The sequence below is a fragment of the Trichechus manatus genome, unplaced genomic scaffold (genome assembly GCF_000243295.1).
Source record: "Trichechus manatus latirostris isolate Lorelei unplaced genomic scaffold, TriManLat1.0 scaffold00117, whole genome shotgun sequence".
NCBI lineage: Eukaryota > Metazoa > Chordata > Mammalia > Sirenia > Trichechidae > Trichechus > Trichechus manatus.
The window spans coordinates 7,173,795-7,193,342 of record NW_004444053.1 but is presented as its reverse complement, the minus strand read 5'-3'; the positions used below and the strand labels follow the sequence as shown (position 1 = coordinate 7,193,342).

The 19,548-nt window shown below is 38.3% G+C and overlaps 1 protein-coding gene across 7 annotated transcripts in view; it reads right to left on the bottom strand.

The window, feature by feature from the left end:
• The window catches only part of SUCO (SUN domain containing ossification factor), a 123,558-nt gene that overhangs the window by 15,916 nt on the left and 88,094 nt on the right, over positions 1-19,548 (bottom strand). For all 7 annotated transcript variants that reach the window (XR_002825261.1, XM_004384115.3, XM_023738468.1 and 4 more), the window contains 2 exons: positions 15,759-16,934; positions 14,425-14,512 (listed from right to left, as the gene is read on the bottom strand). Coding sequence is in view for 6 of the 7 variants with exons in the window: in XM_004384115.3 (XP_004384172.1) it covers positions 14,425-14,512; positions 15,759-16,934 (1,264 nt within the window). In the remaining variant the exon portion in view is untranslated. The remainder of the gene's footprint in view (positions 1-14,424; positions 14,513-15,758; positions 16,935-19,548) is intronic.

Sequence of the window (19,548 nt, the reverse complement as noted above, 5' to 3'; positions counted from 1 at the left end):
TGGCAGAGGGCCCCATACCCCGACTGCCCTGCCTGACTGGGGGACCATAACATGAGCTTATCCTCTTCCTCCCACCCCACCCAGCCCCGTCCACTACTCCCCCTTGCCCACTTGATGAGCTCCCCACCCCGTGCATGTGCACGTACCTGCCCACCACCTACCCCCACCCCCAAGGGCCTGGTGGAGGGCAGCAACAGCAGGATAGCGAGAGACCTTGCCCACTGCTCCCTCCTCTTTCCCCCCATCTGGCATGAGGCAGCACTTCTGAGTGCATCTGCCAGGCGTGCTGAGTGCATCCACCAGGCGTGACTCCATCCCTTAACCCGCCTAGCAAAGGGTAAAAGAGCCATGACTGTGCGTGCATCCCCCTGTAGCCCCTTCCTCCCTCCCCTCATCCAGCGTGAGATAGCATTTCTGTATGTGCATCCACCAGGCACAACTCTCCCTTAACCCACCCAGTGAGGGGAAGAGGAACCGTGCACACATCCCACCACAGCTCCCTCCTCCCCTTGCCTAAGCACCTCTGTGCACATATGCCACCCTTTTTCCCTCCCCCAACCTGACATGAGGTGTTACCACTGTGCACACATTCGTGAGGAGCAACTCCACCCCTTATCCCATCCAGTGAAAGGCATCCCTCCGAGGCCCTTTCCTCCCTCTCCTTGCCCAGGGATTGAGCGCATACCCACCAGATATACCTTCCTCCCTCTCCCTGCCACTGACACACAGATGCAGTGAGACTGAGCAAACATTCACCTGCTGTCCCTTCCTCCCTCCCCCTGCTCAGGAGGAAGTGGAGGTAGGGCAACTGTGTGAACGTCCTCCGTCACCCGCCTCTACAACCCACACCTCTCCCCCTCCCCCACAACCATCAAGGAGAGGAGCACAACCCCACTTACCCACCACACCCATCACATCGGCCACTCCAGCTGCACAGAGAGCATCAGTCTGTGACACTGAACTGAAGACAGATGGAGGCCAAAGCCGAACCAACCCACTCTCAGCTGCCCCGCAAGATCAGTAAACAGAGACCAGAGCTCTCACACCTACCCGCCACTCCACATGCCCAAAGACAGGTAGGGAGGGCTGTAGCACAGCCAGTCAAGCAACCAGAACACCACCCCAGCCACACCTGCCAGGAACCCCCAAAACAAAATAAAACAAAAGAGGACCCAGCAAATAATCATACAAATAAAAAATAAATACAATAACCCCTTAATGTCCTGGAGACAACAGACATTTAACAAACCACCTAAAAAAGCAGGGCAAGATGGCTCCAGCAAATGACCGTAAGAAAGAACCAGAAAGCTTCACTGAGGAAGAAAAGGTAATGAAGTTTCCTGATAAGGAATTCAAAAGGCTTCTGTATACGGTCCTCAAAGGAATCAAGGAAAACACAGACAGAACTATGGAGAATACAGACAAAACCAAGCAATGCACAGACAAAACACTAGAAGAACTCAGGAAAACAATGAGAACAAAATGACAAAATAAACAGACAATTGAAAATGATACAGAAGGAGCAACTAGAAATCCAGAAGCTTAACAATAAAATTACAGAAATTGACAACTCAATGGAAAGTCATAGGAGTAGAACTGAAACCATGGAAGTTAGGATCGACAGAACAGAAGACCAATCCCTTGACACTAACCAGTTCAAGGAACAAAGAAAAAGAATGAAGAAAAATGAAGAAAGCCTGAGAGTTATGTGGGACGCCTAAGAGTTATGCAGGATACGATTAAGAGGAATAACTTACATGTGATCAGAATCCCAGAAGGGGAGAAGTCAACATAAAAGCACAGAGAGAACTGTTGAAGATGTGTTGACAGAAAACTTCCCCAGTATCGTGAAAGACAAGAAGATAACCATACAAGAAGCACAACGAACCCCATATGGGATAGATCCCAAAAGAACACCGAGACACATCATAATCAAACGATCCAAAACCAAAGACAAAGAATCCTGAAAGCAGTTCAGGAATAACAAAAGATCACCCACAAACAGGCATCGATAAGACTAAGTTATGATTACTTGGCAGAAACCATGTAGGCAAGAAGGCAATGGGATAATATATATGAAACCTTGAAGGAAAAAAACTGTCAACCAAGAATTCCATATCTAGCAAAATTATGATGATGACATTAGGACATTTCCAGATAAACAGAAATGAATTTGTAAAAAACCAGACCAACTATACAAGAAATATTACAGGGAATCATTCAGAAAGAAAACTAATAACACACTAGACAACAACTTGAGATTAAAACACATGACAACAACAGACAGATATCAACCCAGATAAAGAAATCTCAAAAATAAAATAAAGCTTAAAGATGGGAAACAGGAAACCAGAGATATTAATCTGTAATTGACAACCACTTCAAAACATAAACAAACAAAAAAAAAACGAAACCCACTGCCATCAAGTCGATTCTGACTCACAGTGTCCTTATAGGACAGAGTAGAACTGCCCCACGCAGTTTCCAAGGAGTGCCTGCTGGATTCGAACTGCCAACCTTTGAGTTAGCAGCTGTAGCTCTTAACCACTACGCCACCAAGGTTTCCTTGAAACATAAAGGAGGAATAAAAGGTATAGGTTTAGAACTTTCATATGGAGAGGAAGTTAAGGCACTATCAGTAAATAAATTACTGCTTTAAACTTAGGAAGACAAAGGTAAATTTCAGGGTAACCACAAAGAAAGTCAACAAACCTACTCATCAAAATATAAAAGAAGAAAATCATACAGATTCAACAAACACAAACCCAAAAATGACGTAGGAAATGAAAAGACAAGCCACAATTAAAAACAAAAACAAAAAACCTCAGCACAGAAAATTAAATGCAACGAAAGAAAAACACCACAAAAAAAAATAAAGAAAATGACAGCAAGAAACTCATACCTATTGATAATCACAATGAATGTAAATGGCCCAAATTCAGCAGCAAAGAGACAGAGAGTTGCAGAATGGATTAAAAAAATATGACCCATCAATATGCTGTCTGCAAGAGACACACCTTATACACAAAGATATAAATAAACTAAAACTTAAAGGATGGAAAAAGATGTACTAAGCAAATAATGACCAAAAAAGAGTAGGAGTGGCAACATTAATCTTTGATAAAATAGATTGAAAAGCAAAATCCACCATAAAAGACAAGTAAGGACATTATACAATGATTGAAGGGTCAATCCACCAAGAGGACATAACTATAATATATATGCACCCAACCAGAGAACTCCAAAATACATAAAACAAACTCTAACGGCACTGAATGAGAAACAGACACTTCCACTATAATACTGGGAGACTTTTTTACACACCACTCTCAGTGATGGACAGAACAACTAGAAAGAAACTCAACAAAGTCACAGAAGATCTAAACAACACAATCAACCAACCTGACATATACAGAGCACATGACCCAACAGCAGCAAAGTACACATTCTTCTTCAATGCTCATGGATCACTGAAACAATACAAAGCATCGTCTCTGACCACAATGCTATAGAAGTAGAAATCAGTAACAGGAAGAGCAAGGAAAAAATCTAATAAATGGAAACTAAATAACATCCTGCTTAAAAACGAGTGGATAATAGAAGAAATCAAAGATGAAATTAAAAAATTCCTAGAATCAAATGAGAACGAAAACACAACATACCAAACCTTTGGGACACAGCAAAAGCAGTGCTCAGAGGTCAATTTATAGTAATAAACACACACATCAAAAAAGAAGGACAAAAATCAAAACATTAATTCTACAACTTGAACAATTAGAAATACACGTGAGGGACATGCTTCTTAGATCAATCAAGTATGCTAGATCAAATGGGCAATACCTGCCCAGGAACAAAGAGGAGAAGGCAGGAGGAGACAGGAAAACTGGACGAATCGACACAGTGAACCCAGGGGGAAAAGGGGAAGGGGAAGAGTGCTGACATAATGCGGGATTGCAGTCAATACCATGAAACAATTTGTGTATAAATTTTTGAATGAGAAACTAATTTGCTCTGTAAACTTTTGCCTAAATCATAAAAACAAAAAACCCTGAGATTTCTCTATTACAAAAAAAAAAAAAAAAGAACAGGGACAAGACAAAGATGGCCATTCCTCATATTATACAGGAAGTTTTAGCCAGAGCAATTAGGGAAAATAAACAGATTTTTTAAAAAGGTGTCCAAATTGGGAGGAGGTAAAACTATCCCTTTTTGCATATGACATGATGTTATATATATATAAGACTCCAAAGAATCCACAAGAAAGCTACTAAAGTTAATAAATCAACTCAGTAAAGTGGCTGGTTAATAAATGGTACTGGGACAACTAGATTTCCACAATCAAAATAATAAAACTGTACCCATAACTCATACAAAAATCACTTGTGTTTTTACATATCACAATGAGCAATCAAAAAAGGAAATTAAGGAAACAATTCCATTTACGATAGCAGCTGAAAGAATAAAATACCTAGGAATAACTTTAACCAGGAAAGTGAAAGACTTGTATACTGAAAACTATAAAATATCATTGAAAAAGAAGAGCTAAATAAATGGAAAGACATTTGTACTCATGGATCAGAAGGCTTAATATTGTTAAGATGTCATCACTAACATCTTAGATTCAGTGCAATACTCATCAAAATTCCAATAGCGTTCTTTGCAGAAAAGGAAAAGCCTAACCTCAAACTTATATGGAACTGCAAGGGGCCCTGAACAGCCAAAGCAATCTTGAAAAACAACAACAACATAGGAGGACTCATACTTCCCAATTTCAAGACATATTATAAAGCTATGGTAATCAACACAGTCTGGTACTGCTATAATGATAGCTATAAAGGCCAATGGAATAAAATTGAGTCAATTGATTTTCAACAAGCCTGCTAAGCCCACTCAACAGGGAAAGAATCATCTCTTTAATACATGTTTCTGAGGACAACTAGATTTCCACAATCAAAAGAATAAACCTATAACCATATCTCACACTATATATGAAACTAACACAAAATGGATCAAAGACAAGAATCATCTTAGCTGAAGGGAAGGACAACACACAATACAGGGGAAGCCAACACAATTGGACTAAACCAAAAGCTAGGAAGTTTGCTGAATACAGCCAAACACTTTGAGGGACAGAGTAGCAGGGGCTGGGGTCTGGGGACCATGGTTTCAGAGGACATCTACATCAACTGGTATAACAAAGTTTATTAAGAAAATGTTTTGCATCCCACTTTGGTGAGTGGCATCTAGGGTCTTAAAAGCTTGCAAGCAGCCATCTAAGATGCATTAATTGGTCCCAACCCACTTGGAGCAAAGGAGAATGAAGAAAACAAAAGACACAAGGAAAATATTAGCCCAAGAGACAAAAGGTCCATATAAACCAGAGACTTCATCAGCCTGAGACCAGAAGAGCTGGATGGTGCCCGGCTACCACCAATGACCGCCCTGACAAGGAACACAACAGACAGTCCTTAATGGAGCCGGAGAAAAGTGTGGAACAGAACTCAAATTCTAGTAAAAAGACAAGACTGAGACTGGAGGAACCCCTGAAGCCATGGCCCCCAGACTCTCTGTTAACCCAGAACTAAAACCATTCCTGGAGTCCACTCTTCAGACAAAGATTAGACTGGACTATAAAACATAAAATAATACTCGTGAAAAGTGTGCTTCTTAGTTCAAGCAGATACATGAGACCAAATGGGTGGCTCCTGTCCAGAGACAGGATGAGAAGGCATGGAGGGACATGGGAAACTCGGGGTGGAAAGAAGGATTGTGCAGTCCCATAACAATATGTGTATAAATTTTTGCATAAGAAATTAACTTAAGCTGTAAACTTTCACCTAAAGCACAATAAAAAAAAATTGAAAAATACACGTATAGATCCACCCAACATCAGAAAACTATACATTCTTTTCCAGCGCACATGGAACATTCTCCAGAATAGACCACATTTTAGGCCAAAAAGCAACCCTCAATAAAATCCAAAACACTGAAATAATATAAAGCATTCTCTCAGATGACAATGCCATAAAAGTAGAAATCAATAATAAGAAGAGCAAGGGAAAAAAAATCAAATACATGGAAACTGAATACCACTTTGCTAGAAAAATAACTGGGTAATAGAAGAAGTGAAAGAGGGAATCAAAAAATTCCCAGAATCAAATGAGAGTGAAAACATATCATGTAAAACCTTTGGGACACAGCAAAAGGCAATGCTCAGAGGTGAGTTTATAGCAATAAATGCACACATCAAAAAAGAACAGACCAAAATCAAAATGTTAGCCCTACAACTTGAACAAATAGAAACAGAACAGCAAAAGAAGCCCACAGGCACCAGAAAAAAGGAAATAATACAGACTGGAGCAGAAATAAACGAAACAGAGAAGAGAAAAAAATAGAAAGAATCAACAAGACCAAAAGTTAGTTCTCTGAAAAAATCGAGGGAGCATTGGCAAAATTGACAAAAGAAAAAAAGGAGAGAAAGCAAATAACTCACACAAGAAATGAGATAGGGGACATTACAACAGACCCAACTGAAATAAAAAGGATCATAATAGAAAACTATGAAAAATTGTACTCCAACAAATTTGAGAGGAAATGGACGAATTTCTAGAAACACACTACCTACCTAAACTAACACAAACTGAGACAGAAAATCTGAATAGACCCGTAACAAGAGAAGAGCTTGAAGAGGTAATAAAAACTCCCAACAAAAAAAAAAGCCTTGGCCAGGATAGGTTCACTGGAGGATTCTACCAAACATTCAGGGAAGAGCTTACACCAGTACTACTCAAACTATTTCAGAGCATAGAAACAGAAGGAATACCTCCAAATTCATCCTATGAAGCCAGCATAACCCTGATACCAAAGCTAGGCAAAGACACAACAAATAAAGAAAATTACAGATGAATATCTCTCATGAATATAGATGTAAAAATTCTCAACAAATTCTAGCCAATAGAATTTGGCATCATATAAAAAATTAATAATAATACACCACAACCAAGTGGGATTCAAAACAGCTATCCAAGGATGGCTCAACATTAGAAAATCAATGTAATCCATCACATAAACAGAACAAAACAAAACAATCACATGATCATCTCAATTGACGCAGAAAAGGCATTTGATAATATCCAACACCCATTCCTGACAAAAACTCTCAATAAAGTAGGAACAGAAGGGAAATTCCTCAATATAATAAAGCGCATCTATATGAAACCAACGCCAACATCATTCTCAATGGAGAGTGGCTGAAAGCACTCCTCCTGAGAATGGGAACAAGACAAGGATGCCCTTTTTCACCACTGCTATTTAACATGGTGCTGGAAATCCTAGCTAGAGCAATAACGCAAGAAAAAGAAATAAAGGGCATCCAAATTGGTAATGAAGAAGTAAAACTGTCCCTAGTCACAGTTTCCACAAGCCAACTACTGAAACTAAGAGAAAGATTCAGCACAGTAGCAGGATACATGATCAACATACAAAAAATCAGTTGGATTCCTACACCAACAAAGAGAACTTCGAAAAGGAAATCAGGAAAACAATACCATTTATAATAGCCCTTAAAAAGATAAAATACTTAGGAATAAATCTAACCAGGGACATGAAAGATCTATACAAAGAAAACCACAAAACATTACTGCAAGAAACCAAGAGACCTACATAAATGGAAAAACACACCATACTCATGGATAGGGAAACTCAAAGTTGTGACAATGTCAATATCTATCCAAAGTGATCTACAAATGTAATCTCAATCCAAATACCAACAGTATTCTTTAACGAGATGTAAAAAGTAACCACCAACTTCATATGGAAAGGAAAGAGGCCCCAGATAGCAAAGCATTATTGAAATAAAGAACAAAGTAGGGCGCCTCACACTACCCGATCTCAGAACCCATTATACAGCCATCATAGTCAAAACAGCATGATACTGATACAATGACAGACGCACAGACCAATGGAACAGAATGGAGAACCCAGATGTAAATCCATCCACCTATGGTCAGCCGATCTTTGACAAATGACCAAAGTCCATTAAATAGGGAAAAGACAGTTTTTTTAACAAACGGTGCTGGCAAAACTGAAAAAATGAAAACAGGACCCATACCTCGAACCATACACAAAAAGTAATTCAAAATGGATCAAAGACCTCAATATAAAGCCAAAAACTATAAAGTTCATAGAAAAAAAATATGATCAACACTAGAGGCCCTAATACACAGCATTAACAGGATACAAACCATAACCAACAACACGCAAACTCCAGAAGATAAGCTAGATAACTGGGATCTTCTAAAAATTAAACACTCATGATCATCAAAAGACTTCACCAAAAGAATAAAAAGAGAACCTACAGACTGGAAAAAATTTTTGGCTACCACATATCCAACAAGGGTCTAATCTCTAAAATCTATAAAATACTTCAACACTTCTACAACAAAAAGACAAATAATCCAGTTTAAAAATGCACGAAGGATACTGACAAACACTTCACCAAGGAAGATATTCAGGCAGCTAACAGACATGAGGAAATGCTCACGATCATTAGCCATTAGAGAAATGCAAATCAAAACTACAATGAGATATCATCTCACCCCAACATTATTGGCACTAATCAAAAAAAAAACCAGAAAATAACAAATGTTGGAGAGGATGCGGGCAGCTTGGAACTCTTATGCACTGCTGATGGAAATGTAAAATGGTACAACCACTATGGAAAACAATATGGCACCTCCTTAAAAAGCTAGAAATAGAAATATAAGATCCAGCAGTCCCAATCCTAGGAATATATCCTAGAGAAATAAAAAGCTGTCACAGTAATAGACATACGCATACCCATGTTCACTGCAGCATTATTCACAACAGCAAAAACATGGAAATAAACTAAGTGCTCATCAACAAATGAATGGATAAACAAATTATGGTACATACGATGGAATACGATGCAACGGTAAAGAACAATGATGAATCTGTGAAATATTTCACAACATGGATGAATCTGGAGGGCATTATGCTGAGTGAAATAAGTCAATTACAAAAGGACAAATATTGTATGAGGCTACAAGTATAAAAACTCAAGAAAAGGTTTACACACACAAAAAGAATAATCTTTTATGGTTACAAAAGAGAGGACGGTGAGGGGTGGGGAGAGGTAAGCACTAACTAGATAGTAGACAGCACTAACTAGATAGGTGATAACTTTGGTGAGGGGAAACACAACACACAATATAGGGGAAGTGGGGAAGTTAGGACACTTTGACCAAGGCAAAGTCATAGAAGTTTTCTAGACACATCCAAACACCTTGAGGGACCGAGTTACTGGGGCTGAGAGCTGGGACCACTGTCTCAGGGGACATCTATAACAAAGTTCACAGAGAAAATGTCCTACATCCCACTTTGGTGAGTAGTGTTAAAAGCTGCAAGTGGCCATCTAAGATACAGCTATTGGTCCCATCCCATCCAGAGCAAAGGAGAATGAAAAAAAAACAACGTCCCAGGAAAATATAAGTCCAAAGGATTAATGGACCACATGAACCACAGCCTCCACTAGCGTGAGTCCAGAAGCTACCACCACTGACTATTCTGACAGGGATCACAATAGGGGGTCCCAGACAGAGCAGAAGGAAAATGTAAACAAAATTCAAATTCACAAAAAAAAGACCAGACTAACTGGTCTGACAGAGATTAGAGGAACCCCTGAGACTATGGCCCCTGGACACCCTGCTAACTGAAGCCACTCCTGAAGTCCACCTTTCAGCCAAAGTTTAGACAGGCCTGTAAGACAAACAATAACACATGTGAGGAACATGTTTCTTAGTTCTGTCAAGCACAGGAGACCAAATGGGCAACATCTGCCCAAAGGCAAAGACGAGAAGGCAGGAAGGGACAGGAAAACTGGACGAATGGACTGGGGAACCCGGGGTGGTAAGGGGGAGAGTGCTGACAGCATGTGGGGATTGTGAACAATGTCACAGAACAATCTGTGTATAAATTTTTGAATGAGAAACTAACTGTGCTGTAAACTTTCACCTAAAGCACAATAGAATTAAAAAAAAATACACAAAAATTTTTTTAAGAAAAAAATACAAGTATATGAAACAAATGTTTTGTAAGATGATATTACAAAGATATATATATTAAGGAGAATAGAATGGTTGTAAATCAGGGAGAGGAGAATGGGTGTTGGGTCTGTGGATGGAATGAGGAGTGAGGGGTGGAGAGAGAAAGAAAGGAGGAAGGCAGGAACTTTGTATGGAACAATTACAATGTGTCGTGAACTGAAAGTAAGATACAACCAAACTCTGCAACCTGAGGCCTCCTTAGTCACCTCACTTCACCTCACTTCACCTCACTATCCCCTACCACCAAATAACCTTTTCAAAATACTATAAATCTTTTTTATCCTGATAACACTATAAAAACTCATTAATAAGCATCACATTTTAAGGTGCAATACTGAAGCCATTCCCTTAAAATCAGCAAGACAGGGATGTCCACTATCACCAGCCTTATTCATCACTGTATAGCCCTAGCCAATGAGATAAGAGGGAAGTGAGGAAAGGAAATAAAATGGTGGTGGTGTTGATGGGTGCCATCGAGATGATTCCAACTCATTATGACCAAAATTGACCTCATTTGCAGTCAATAAGACTGTATAACAGAAAACCCCAAAAGAACTTGAGTTTAACACACAGAAATCAACTACATTTCTACACATGCACCAAAAATATAAAGTTTAAAATACTACTTAAAATAGCATAAAAGGGATTAAAAACTTAGCAATACATCTAACAAGATATGCAAAATATTTCTGAAGAATTTTTTTTACTGAAAATATTAGATTTAAATGAGATATACCATTTTCAAAGACACAAAGAATCAACATCTTTAGGATATCAGTTCTTCCAAAATCGACTGCTGCAATTCCAATGACAATCCCAAACACTTATGGAGATAATCAAGTTCATTCTAAAATCAATATCGTAAAGCTGTCATGGATTGAATCATGTCCCCCCAAAAATGTGTGTATCAATTTGGCTGGGCCATGATTCCCAGCATTGTGTGGTTTTCCTCCATTTTGTGATTGTAATTTTATGTTAAAGAGGGTTAGGGTGGGATTGTAACACCCTTACCCAGGTCACATCTCTGATCCAATGTAAAGGGAGTGTCCCTGGGGTGTGGCCTGCATCACTTTTTTTTTTTTGTTGGCATTTTTTTTTAATTTTTGTGCTTTAAGTGAAAGTTTACAATTCAAGTCAGTCTCTCACACAAAAATTCATACATACATTGTTTCGTGACCCTACTTGCCTTCCCTATACTGTGATAGCACACTCTTCCTTTCCACCCGATTTCCCGTGTCCATTCAACCAGCTCCTGACCCTCTCTGCCTTCTCATCTCGCCTCTAGACGAGAGCTGCTCATTTAATCTCATGTATCTACTTGTACTAAGAAGCACACTCTTCACGAGTATCATTTTCTGTCCCACAGTCCAGTCTAATCTTTGTCTGAAAAGTTGGCCTCGGGAACGGTTTTAGTTTTGGGCTAACAGACAGCCCGGGGGCCAAGTGTTCCAGGGTGCCTCCAGTCTCAATTAAACCATTAAGTCTGATCTTTTTACTAGAATTTGAGTTCTGCACTCCACTTTTCTCCTGCTCCATCAGGGACTCTCTGTTGCATTCCCTGTCAGGGCAGTCATTGTGGTAGCTGGGCACCATCTAGCTCTTCTGGTCTCAGGCTGATGAAGTCTCTGGTTTATGTGGCCCCTTCTGTCTCTTGGGCTAATACTTTCCTTGTGTCCACGGTGTTCTTCATTCTCCTTTATTCCAGATGGGTTGGGAGCAATTGAGTCATCTTAAGATGGCTGCTCGCTAGCTTTTAAGACCCCAGACGCCACTCAACAAAGTGGGATGCAGAACATTTTCTTAAAAAACTTTGTTAGGCCAATTGACCTAGATGTTCCCTGAAACCATGGTCCCCAGACCCCTACCCCTGCTACTCTACTCTGTCCCTTGACATGACTGGTTGTATTCAGGAAGTTTCTTAGCTTTGGTTTAGTCCAGTTGTGCTAACTTCCCCTGTAATGTGTGCTGTCCTTCCCCTCACCTAAGATAATTCTTGTCTACTTTCTAGTTAGTGAATACCCCTCTCCCTCCCTCCCCACCCTTGCAACCAACAAAGAATATTGTCTTCTGTGTTTAAACCTTTTCTTGAGTTTTTATAATAGTGGTCTTACACAACATTTGTCCTTTTGTGACTAAGTTCACTAAGCATAATACCTTCCAGATTCCTCCATGTTATAAGATGTTTCACGGATTCATCGTTGTTCTTCATCGTTACATAGTACTTCACTGTGTGAATATACTATAACTTGTTTATCCATTTGTCCGCTGATGGGCACCTAGGTTGTTTCCATCTTTTAGCTATCGTGAACAATGCTGCAATGAACACGGGTATGCATATATCTATTCGTGTGACGGCTCTTAATTCTCTAGGACATATTCCAAGGAGCGGGATTGCTGGATCATACGGTACTTCTATTTCTAGCTTTTTAAGAAAGCGCTAATCGATTTCCATAGTGGTTGTACCATTTTACATTTCCACCAACAGTGTATAAGTGTTCCAGTCTCTCCACAACCTCTCCAACATTTATTATTTTGCCTGCACCACCTTTTATCTTACAAGAGATAAAAGGAAAGGGAAGCAAGCAGAGAGTTGGGGACCTCATACCAAAAAAGCAGTGCTGGGGTCAGAGTACATCGTTTGGGCCCGGGGTCCCTGTGCAGAGAAGCTCCTAGTCCAGGGGAAGATTGACAAGAAGGCCGACAGAGAGAAAAAGCCTTCCCCTGGAGCTGACACCCTGAATTTGGGCTTTTAGCCTACTTTACTATGAGGAAATAAATTTATCTTTGTTAAAGCCATCCACCTGTGGTGTTTCTGTTAGAGCAGCACTAGATGATTAAAACAAAAGCCAAAGAATGAAACTAGTCAAATGGCTTCTAAAGAAGAACAAGAATGGTTGTGGGGAAGGGGGCTTGCCCTGCAAGATATCTAGACATAAAGCAATGATCCAATAATATGGTATATGTAAAATGATAGACAAAAGACTAATGGAACAGAATGAAGACCAAGAAATAGACCCATTTGTATCAATCTGGTTTTCCTACCTATGATAGAAAGAGGTGGTAGTGCAGAACAAGGAGGTAAGTATGAACTAGTAAATAAGTAGCGCTGGGACAAGTGATTATTCATAAAGGAAACATTAAATTGGATACCTATATCTTACAAGAACTCCTAGCAATTAAAAAACAAAAACAAAAAAAAAGCGCAAAAGCCAAGAATGGGCATTTAATAGAAAACAAAATGGCCAGTAAATCTAAGAAAAGATGTTCACCATCATTAGCAATCAAGAAAAATACACATTAAAACCATGAGGCATCATTTTATATTCATTATATTGGAAAAAGTTAAAAGTTTGACAATTCTAAATATTGACGAGGATATGGAGCCACTGGAACTCTCAAATTGTTGTGTGGAAATAAATTAGTACAACTTGGAAATTAATCTGCCATTATTTAGTGAAACTGAAAATCTTCATCAAAAATCCCACTCCTAGATATACCTCAAGGAGCTCTGGTGGTGCAGTGGTTAAGGGCTTGGCTGCTAACCCAAAAGTCTGGCAGTTCGAACCCACCAGCTGCTCCTTGGGAGAAAGATGTGCCAGTCTGCTTCCGTAAAGATTTACAGAGTTGGAAACCATACTGGGCAGTTCTACTCTGTCTTACAGGGTCACTATGAGTCAGAATCAACTAGACGGGAATGGATTAGATATACCCTAAAGAAAATCTTGCACACTAGACATGCTGGCCTTGGGATTTCTTATAATCAAATTTACCCCACTGTTTAAACCCCTTGTGTTCTCTGAAACAAATGAAGTACTGAACAAAAAAAAGTCAGGAGTCTGATCACGGTGGATATTCCAGGAAAAAAAGCTTTTATAGTAGAAGCCAGAATTAGCCATCTCTGTCCATGTAACTCCTACAGCACCTCTTCTGTATTACATGATGCTATCACATTTTTTTTGTTGTTGCTGTCATTATCTGTTCACATCTCTTTTATCCTACTAGGTTATGAATTTTTTTGAGGGTAAAAATCATATTTCTACTATTCTGTATCCCCAGCATCTAGCACAGGCCCTTCAGAATAAATGTCTATAGAAAAATGAATGAACAATGTTTAAGAACGTTTTCTCTAGAGGAGATATTGATACTAATAGCTAGATAACTTTCCAAGCATGACATTATAAAGCAGGTTTAATCATCAGCTATCAAAGAAAAAAATAAAGTATTTCCCCTTCTTACCAGTGAGGTCCTACAGAAGCAAATGGAAATTTATACAAAAAAATAAGGCATGAAGATAACCAACCTGCTCCTCTGCTATTCTTGAAGTATTCTGAAGTTTTACTATTGTTTTATTGAAAGCCTTCTGCATTTCTTCCATTTGTTTTCGGTACCTGTGGAGTAAGAATTTATTTAAATTAGCTTTAATTTCTTAGTATTTCATTTAGTACTGGAAATAGCCTCCTGATAGTGATATATGTGACAAATCCACTTTTCTTAAAATGACTCTTATTGAGGCTTGTGTGATGCAGGAAAACTTGCAAAGGCATAATAAAGAAGTCCCTTAAGGTATTTCCTAGCTCAATATCAATTCTATGCATTTTATTGCTTTCTAATATTTTGTGTTTTCTGTGATTCCCTTGGGGCCAGAAAGGAAGGGGGGAAGAGGCAAGAGCAGGTATGAAGTAGCTAAGTGTATACGCATACATATACACAAAATTTCCTAGTAAATGATATGTGTGAATTAGGAAGAAACCCCCCGTACAATATAAAGACTACCCTAGTGACATCTCATTAGTAGCATTTCAATTTGGAGGAGTAGAAAAAGGTGGTTTTTCAGGAACTCTACACAATTGATGCCTCCCATTCCGAGTTGATTCCGACTCGTAATGACCCTATAGAACAGAGGAGAACTGCCCCATAGGGTTTCCAAGGAGCGGCTGGTGGATTCAAACTGCTGACCTTTTGGTTAGCAGCTGAGCTCTAAACCACTGCGCCACCGGGCTCCACTTGATGCCTAGGTGGTTGAAAATTGTTGATGGAAAAGCTCTAAGGACACTGAATACCTAAGTAATAAAAAAGAGTAAACAGGTTTAAAAATGGAGAGCTGTGCCTCTGGGGTCTTAACCAAGCATAAACATACTAGCACTGCCTGTGGCACTTATGAGCACAAAAGCACAAATTACCACAACTAGAACTAGGGTTACAGGACTTGTTTGAGTGCAAATGTTGCCTAATCATCCAGGTCAGTCCAATCTAGTCTTCACTTGTCCAAAATCTTAAATGAAATCTGGTCCAAGTTTTACTAAGAGCCGTAAAGTCTATACACTGTAATTTTTCTCATGAGGTCTCTGAAAATTAAATATTAAAAGTGGCTAAAGTGAAGCAACAGAAGAGAAGGTGAGTATAGGTAATTCAAACCTGTTATCAGCCTAATAACAATAGTGTTGAGTCAACTGAGTAGGCTCTACTTAACTTAAAAAAAAAGAAAATCCATTCTTTCTTCCTCTCTCCAGCTAAAATTGTGCTTACTATTATTATGAGATAGTTAAATCCTCTCAGCCCATAGTCATGGATCATACTATACTACCTAACTCACCATGCAAACTGTGCATCGTGCTAATTCATAATAAAGCATACCTTTGGCTAAGCTCCTCCAGATAGCGACCACTGAGAGACATGTTAACTTCTAAGGCTTTAATCCGATTATTAAGTCTCATAAATACTGACTCCTTTTGGTTTGACCCATGTACAAGATTTCCATTAGCATATCCTAGATCTGTAGAATTTTGTAATTCAGCATAAAAATCTGTAGCTGTCCTTTGTAACCCACTCGATCCAGGAATAGCCAAAAGAGCATCTTCTGGGGACTGGTCTTCCTCTTTCACTTCAGGTAATGAAGAAGAATCCACAACAGGAGTCAAAATTTGCTTTGGTGTGTCAGTTATGGTCATTTTGGCTTCCCCATCTTCACTGTCTGGCACGGTGGCTGTGTTTATAGGTGGCACTATTGTTTCAGATAGCTTTGTGATAATTTGCATGGAGTTTATGTCTTCTTTTACAATATTATCTGTTAATTCATTAACTTTACTTGTTGCATAGATCACAGATGGCTTCTCTATAGAACTAGAACTCTCAGACTTTTCTGTTTTATTATCAACCTCAACAGAACTCTCTTGGGGAATTACTTGTGATGGTGTATGTCCTGTTTCATGTTTAACAGACTCAGTTACTTCTATTTTAGATAATGTAGTGATTTCTGGAGTGATATCCAAGAGAAGAGACTGAGAAAGAGTTTGAGGATGGCTCGGTTCAAGTTCCATTGCATGGAGAGTGTGATTGATCAAATCACTTTGGTGCATGCTACTTAAGTCATCTAGAACAACAGTTTCAGTGTCCCTTTCCATACTCTTACTGTCCAATTCTCCACTCGGAGGTTGCAATACTGAACTGTCCACTGATTCTGTGGGAAGCATTAATGGTGGTTGAGGTGACAGAAGATAATCTTTTCCTTTTCTCACAGCAGTTCTGCTGCGTTGCCGATAAAGGGCAACTCTAATTGAACACCATTTATATATGTATTCCGAAAAACTAGAAATGCAACAAATTGCGGTCAGTTCACTGCAAAATATTTGTGTCTCTGACTCAAACCAAGGTGATGATTCATCTTCCTGTTCACCAGTGCCCAGAAGGGTCACTGTAGATGGACTTGTCTCCTCTTCTTCCTCTTGAACCAGTTGTACAATGGGACTCTCTTTTGCTGTATCCGGTGTTGATGGCTCTATTTCATGTATATGTACTTCAGTGGTTACAAACCTAGAAATATATATCATAGTTACAAATCATGTTAATTAGAAATCAAAAGTTAAAATTATATTCAAGGAAAATAAATGTATCATACACAAAAGAAGGGCTGAAGTACAGAAGAAACTCAAATAGTTTTTGGATGAATTTTCCCCCTTCAGTACCTTTTCATTATAAATACAAATAATGCTCAAAAATGGTAACAGAAAGACCATTTATCAAGTGACCAGCCATCTGCTTCAAACCACCATATTTACCATCTCAGACTTGCTTTTCTTTAATCTGTTTGTATGGGAATACTTCCACACACTGAATATATATTATGCCTTTCCCCCCATAAATATTTACCAAATCTTTACAAGCCTCACCACCCCTTATATATCAGAAATTGAGATGTCCAAGGCTTTTAAGCCTCAGAGCTAGAACCAGAATCCAAGATTCTTAATACTTATGAATGCACTTGTGGCTGAATACCCTACAATCAAAAGGCAGGTAGATTTGTCAAAGGTAATTTTAGGAACTCCAACACAATATCAAACACGTGCACGTGTGCACGTACACGAGATTATTTGCTTTAGGGAGAAGAAACATATCCTCCTCACCAAAGTAATCTTAGTATCTTCTAGGCTAATTTTCTAAACACAAATATTTAACCACTTTAAGTAGAATCCTGGCTTATAATAAACTAATAGTGTCACTAATTCAATTCCATCTTTGGGCTCTGGAGTGGGGGTGGAGCTTGTGGGAACAGTGTTGTAAATTATAACGCCTATGGGTCCCTTCCAAGATGAAGATAATTTCTAGGTGCAGCCTTACAGCACAAAAGGTGCAATCTGAAAAAATAATTTGAATACAAAAAAAAGCTTCATACACAAATCTCCCTACCCTGAAAAATTACTAAGAATGCCAGGAAATGTCTTCAAACAAAGACTAACATCACATTAACAATGATGGAAGAAGGTAAAAAGTAGACAGTATCTAAATGCTAGGCTGTCATTTTGTTGACAGTGAAATAGTAAATGGACAAAACTAAAATATTATTAGAAGAAATATGTGTGTATACAGTCTCTATCATTTCTAATATATTAAGGTGGTATTTCTCTTATTATCAACAAAATAAATTTTGACAGTAAAAAGGAGCAAAGAAGGGGAGGAGGGAAACAAAATTAAATTAATTTAGTCAAAAATAAGTTATGTACCACATATATACACCCCAATCAGAGCTGTACTTGAAAAACAAAACAAAACAAAACAAAACTCTTCAATCTAGAAAAAGAAAAATAAGCCAGGATTTCACAGTAACTTTAACTTAACACTCTATTATAGATTCCTTCATTTCTGTTTATTTTTTCCCAAAGGATTATTATACAATCATTTAAAAGAATTTAAGACAAACAGAAACAAAGAAACATTAAGTTAAAAAGTAAACAAATACGGGAAAATATTAAAAACTAAAGTATGGAAAAGTAAAAACTGCTACATAGCTTGCTGATTATATTTTTCAACAAATATCTGTGTGCATTTGTATAAAATGTAATTAATTTCATTTAGTTTTGAAAAATTAGAAATATTATGTGTTAACTGAAGAAGCCTAGTTACAAAGTTGGGAACAGCAATCACAATTACACGTAATTAGAAACACCAAAAATGTCTCTATCGCCGATAGATTTCTTAAGGTTCTTCTAGGAATCAATAACACATAATGCTGTTATTTTTTTCTCGAATCATCCAAAAAAATATCTTCAGTCACTTTCAGGATCAAAACAGAAGAATGCACATTTGTCACTGTAACCTTCAAAGCACAAAATCTCATTTTTTAATTCATAGGGTACTCAGGAATTACAGTTCAAAGCATACCCATTGCAGATCTCATTACATACTACCTTGAACTGTTTCATATTCAAATATGTGATTCTCTTAAGTAGAGTTCTTCTGAATGAAAGGGCTTTCAAAATTTTACAGGGGGTATATCTAATGAAATATAAATAAATTAAATCTATAACAACTATACCCAATTATCCAAATCATTATTATAGATAACAAGTAGCAAGTACCAAAAAAATCTCTAGCAAAAAAAAATGAGAATATTTTATCTGTTACCTACCTAAATACATCGCTACCCCAAAGTGCCCCACCACAAACTGGGGAAAGACCTATATAGTTCAGTTTGAAAAATGGAACACTGTAAGAGTTTGATGTATGACAAGCATATAATTTAAGAACCACTGCTCTAGCTATTTTGGGAACCCCTGATAGCTATCTAGTCATACCGCAGGTAGTTAATAAATGCTTTTAAGCTTGCACTTAATAATGACAGGCTTTTAAAATGTATCCTTAATCCTATATCTGCACAGTCAGGTCAATTGTTTGCAATGATGAAAAGACTTCATGTGATGGATAATTAAAGTAACACATAGTATCAGAACAACAAATGTCTGATCTGGAATAAAGTGGGGGTAATTTAACGCAACACAAAATTTACATTCCTATTTATTTTTTCCTTAGGTGAGTAAACAGAATGTGTATGCCTAGCATCCATATGCACTTATGGGGAGAAAAGCAACTCAGCAATGTTAGAAGTCGCCTTATGACTTAATGACAGAATGTCTGCCTTATGATTCAGAGC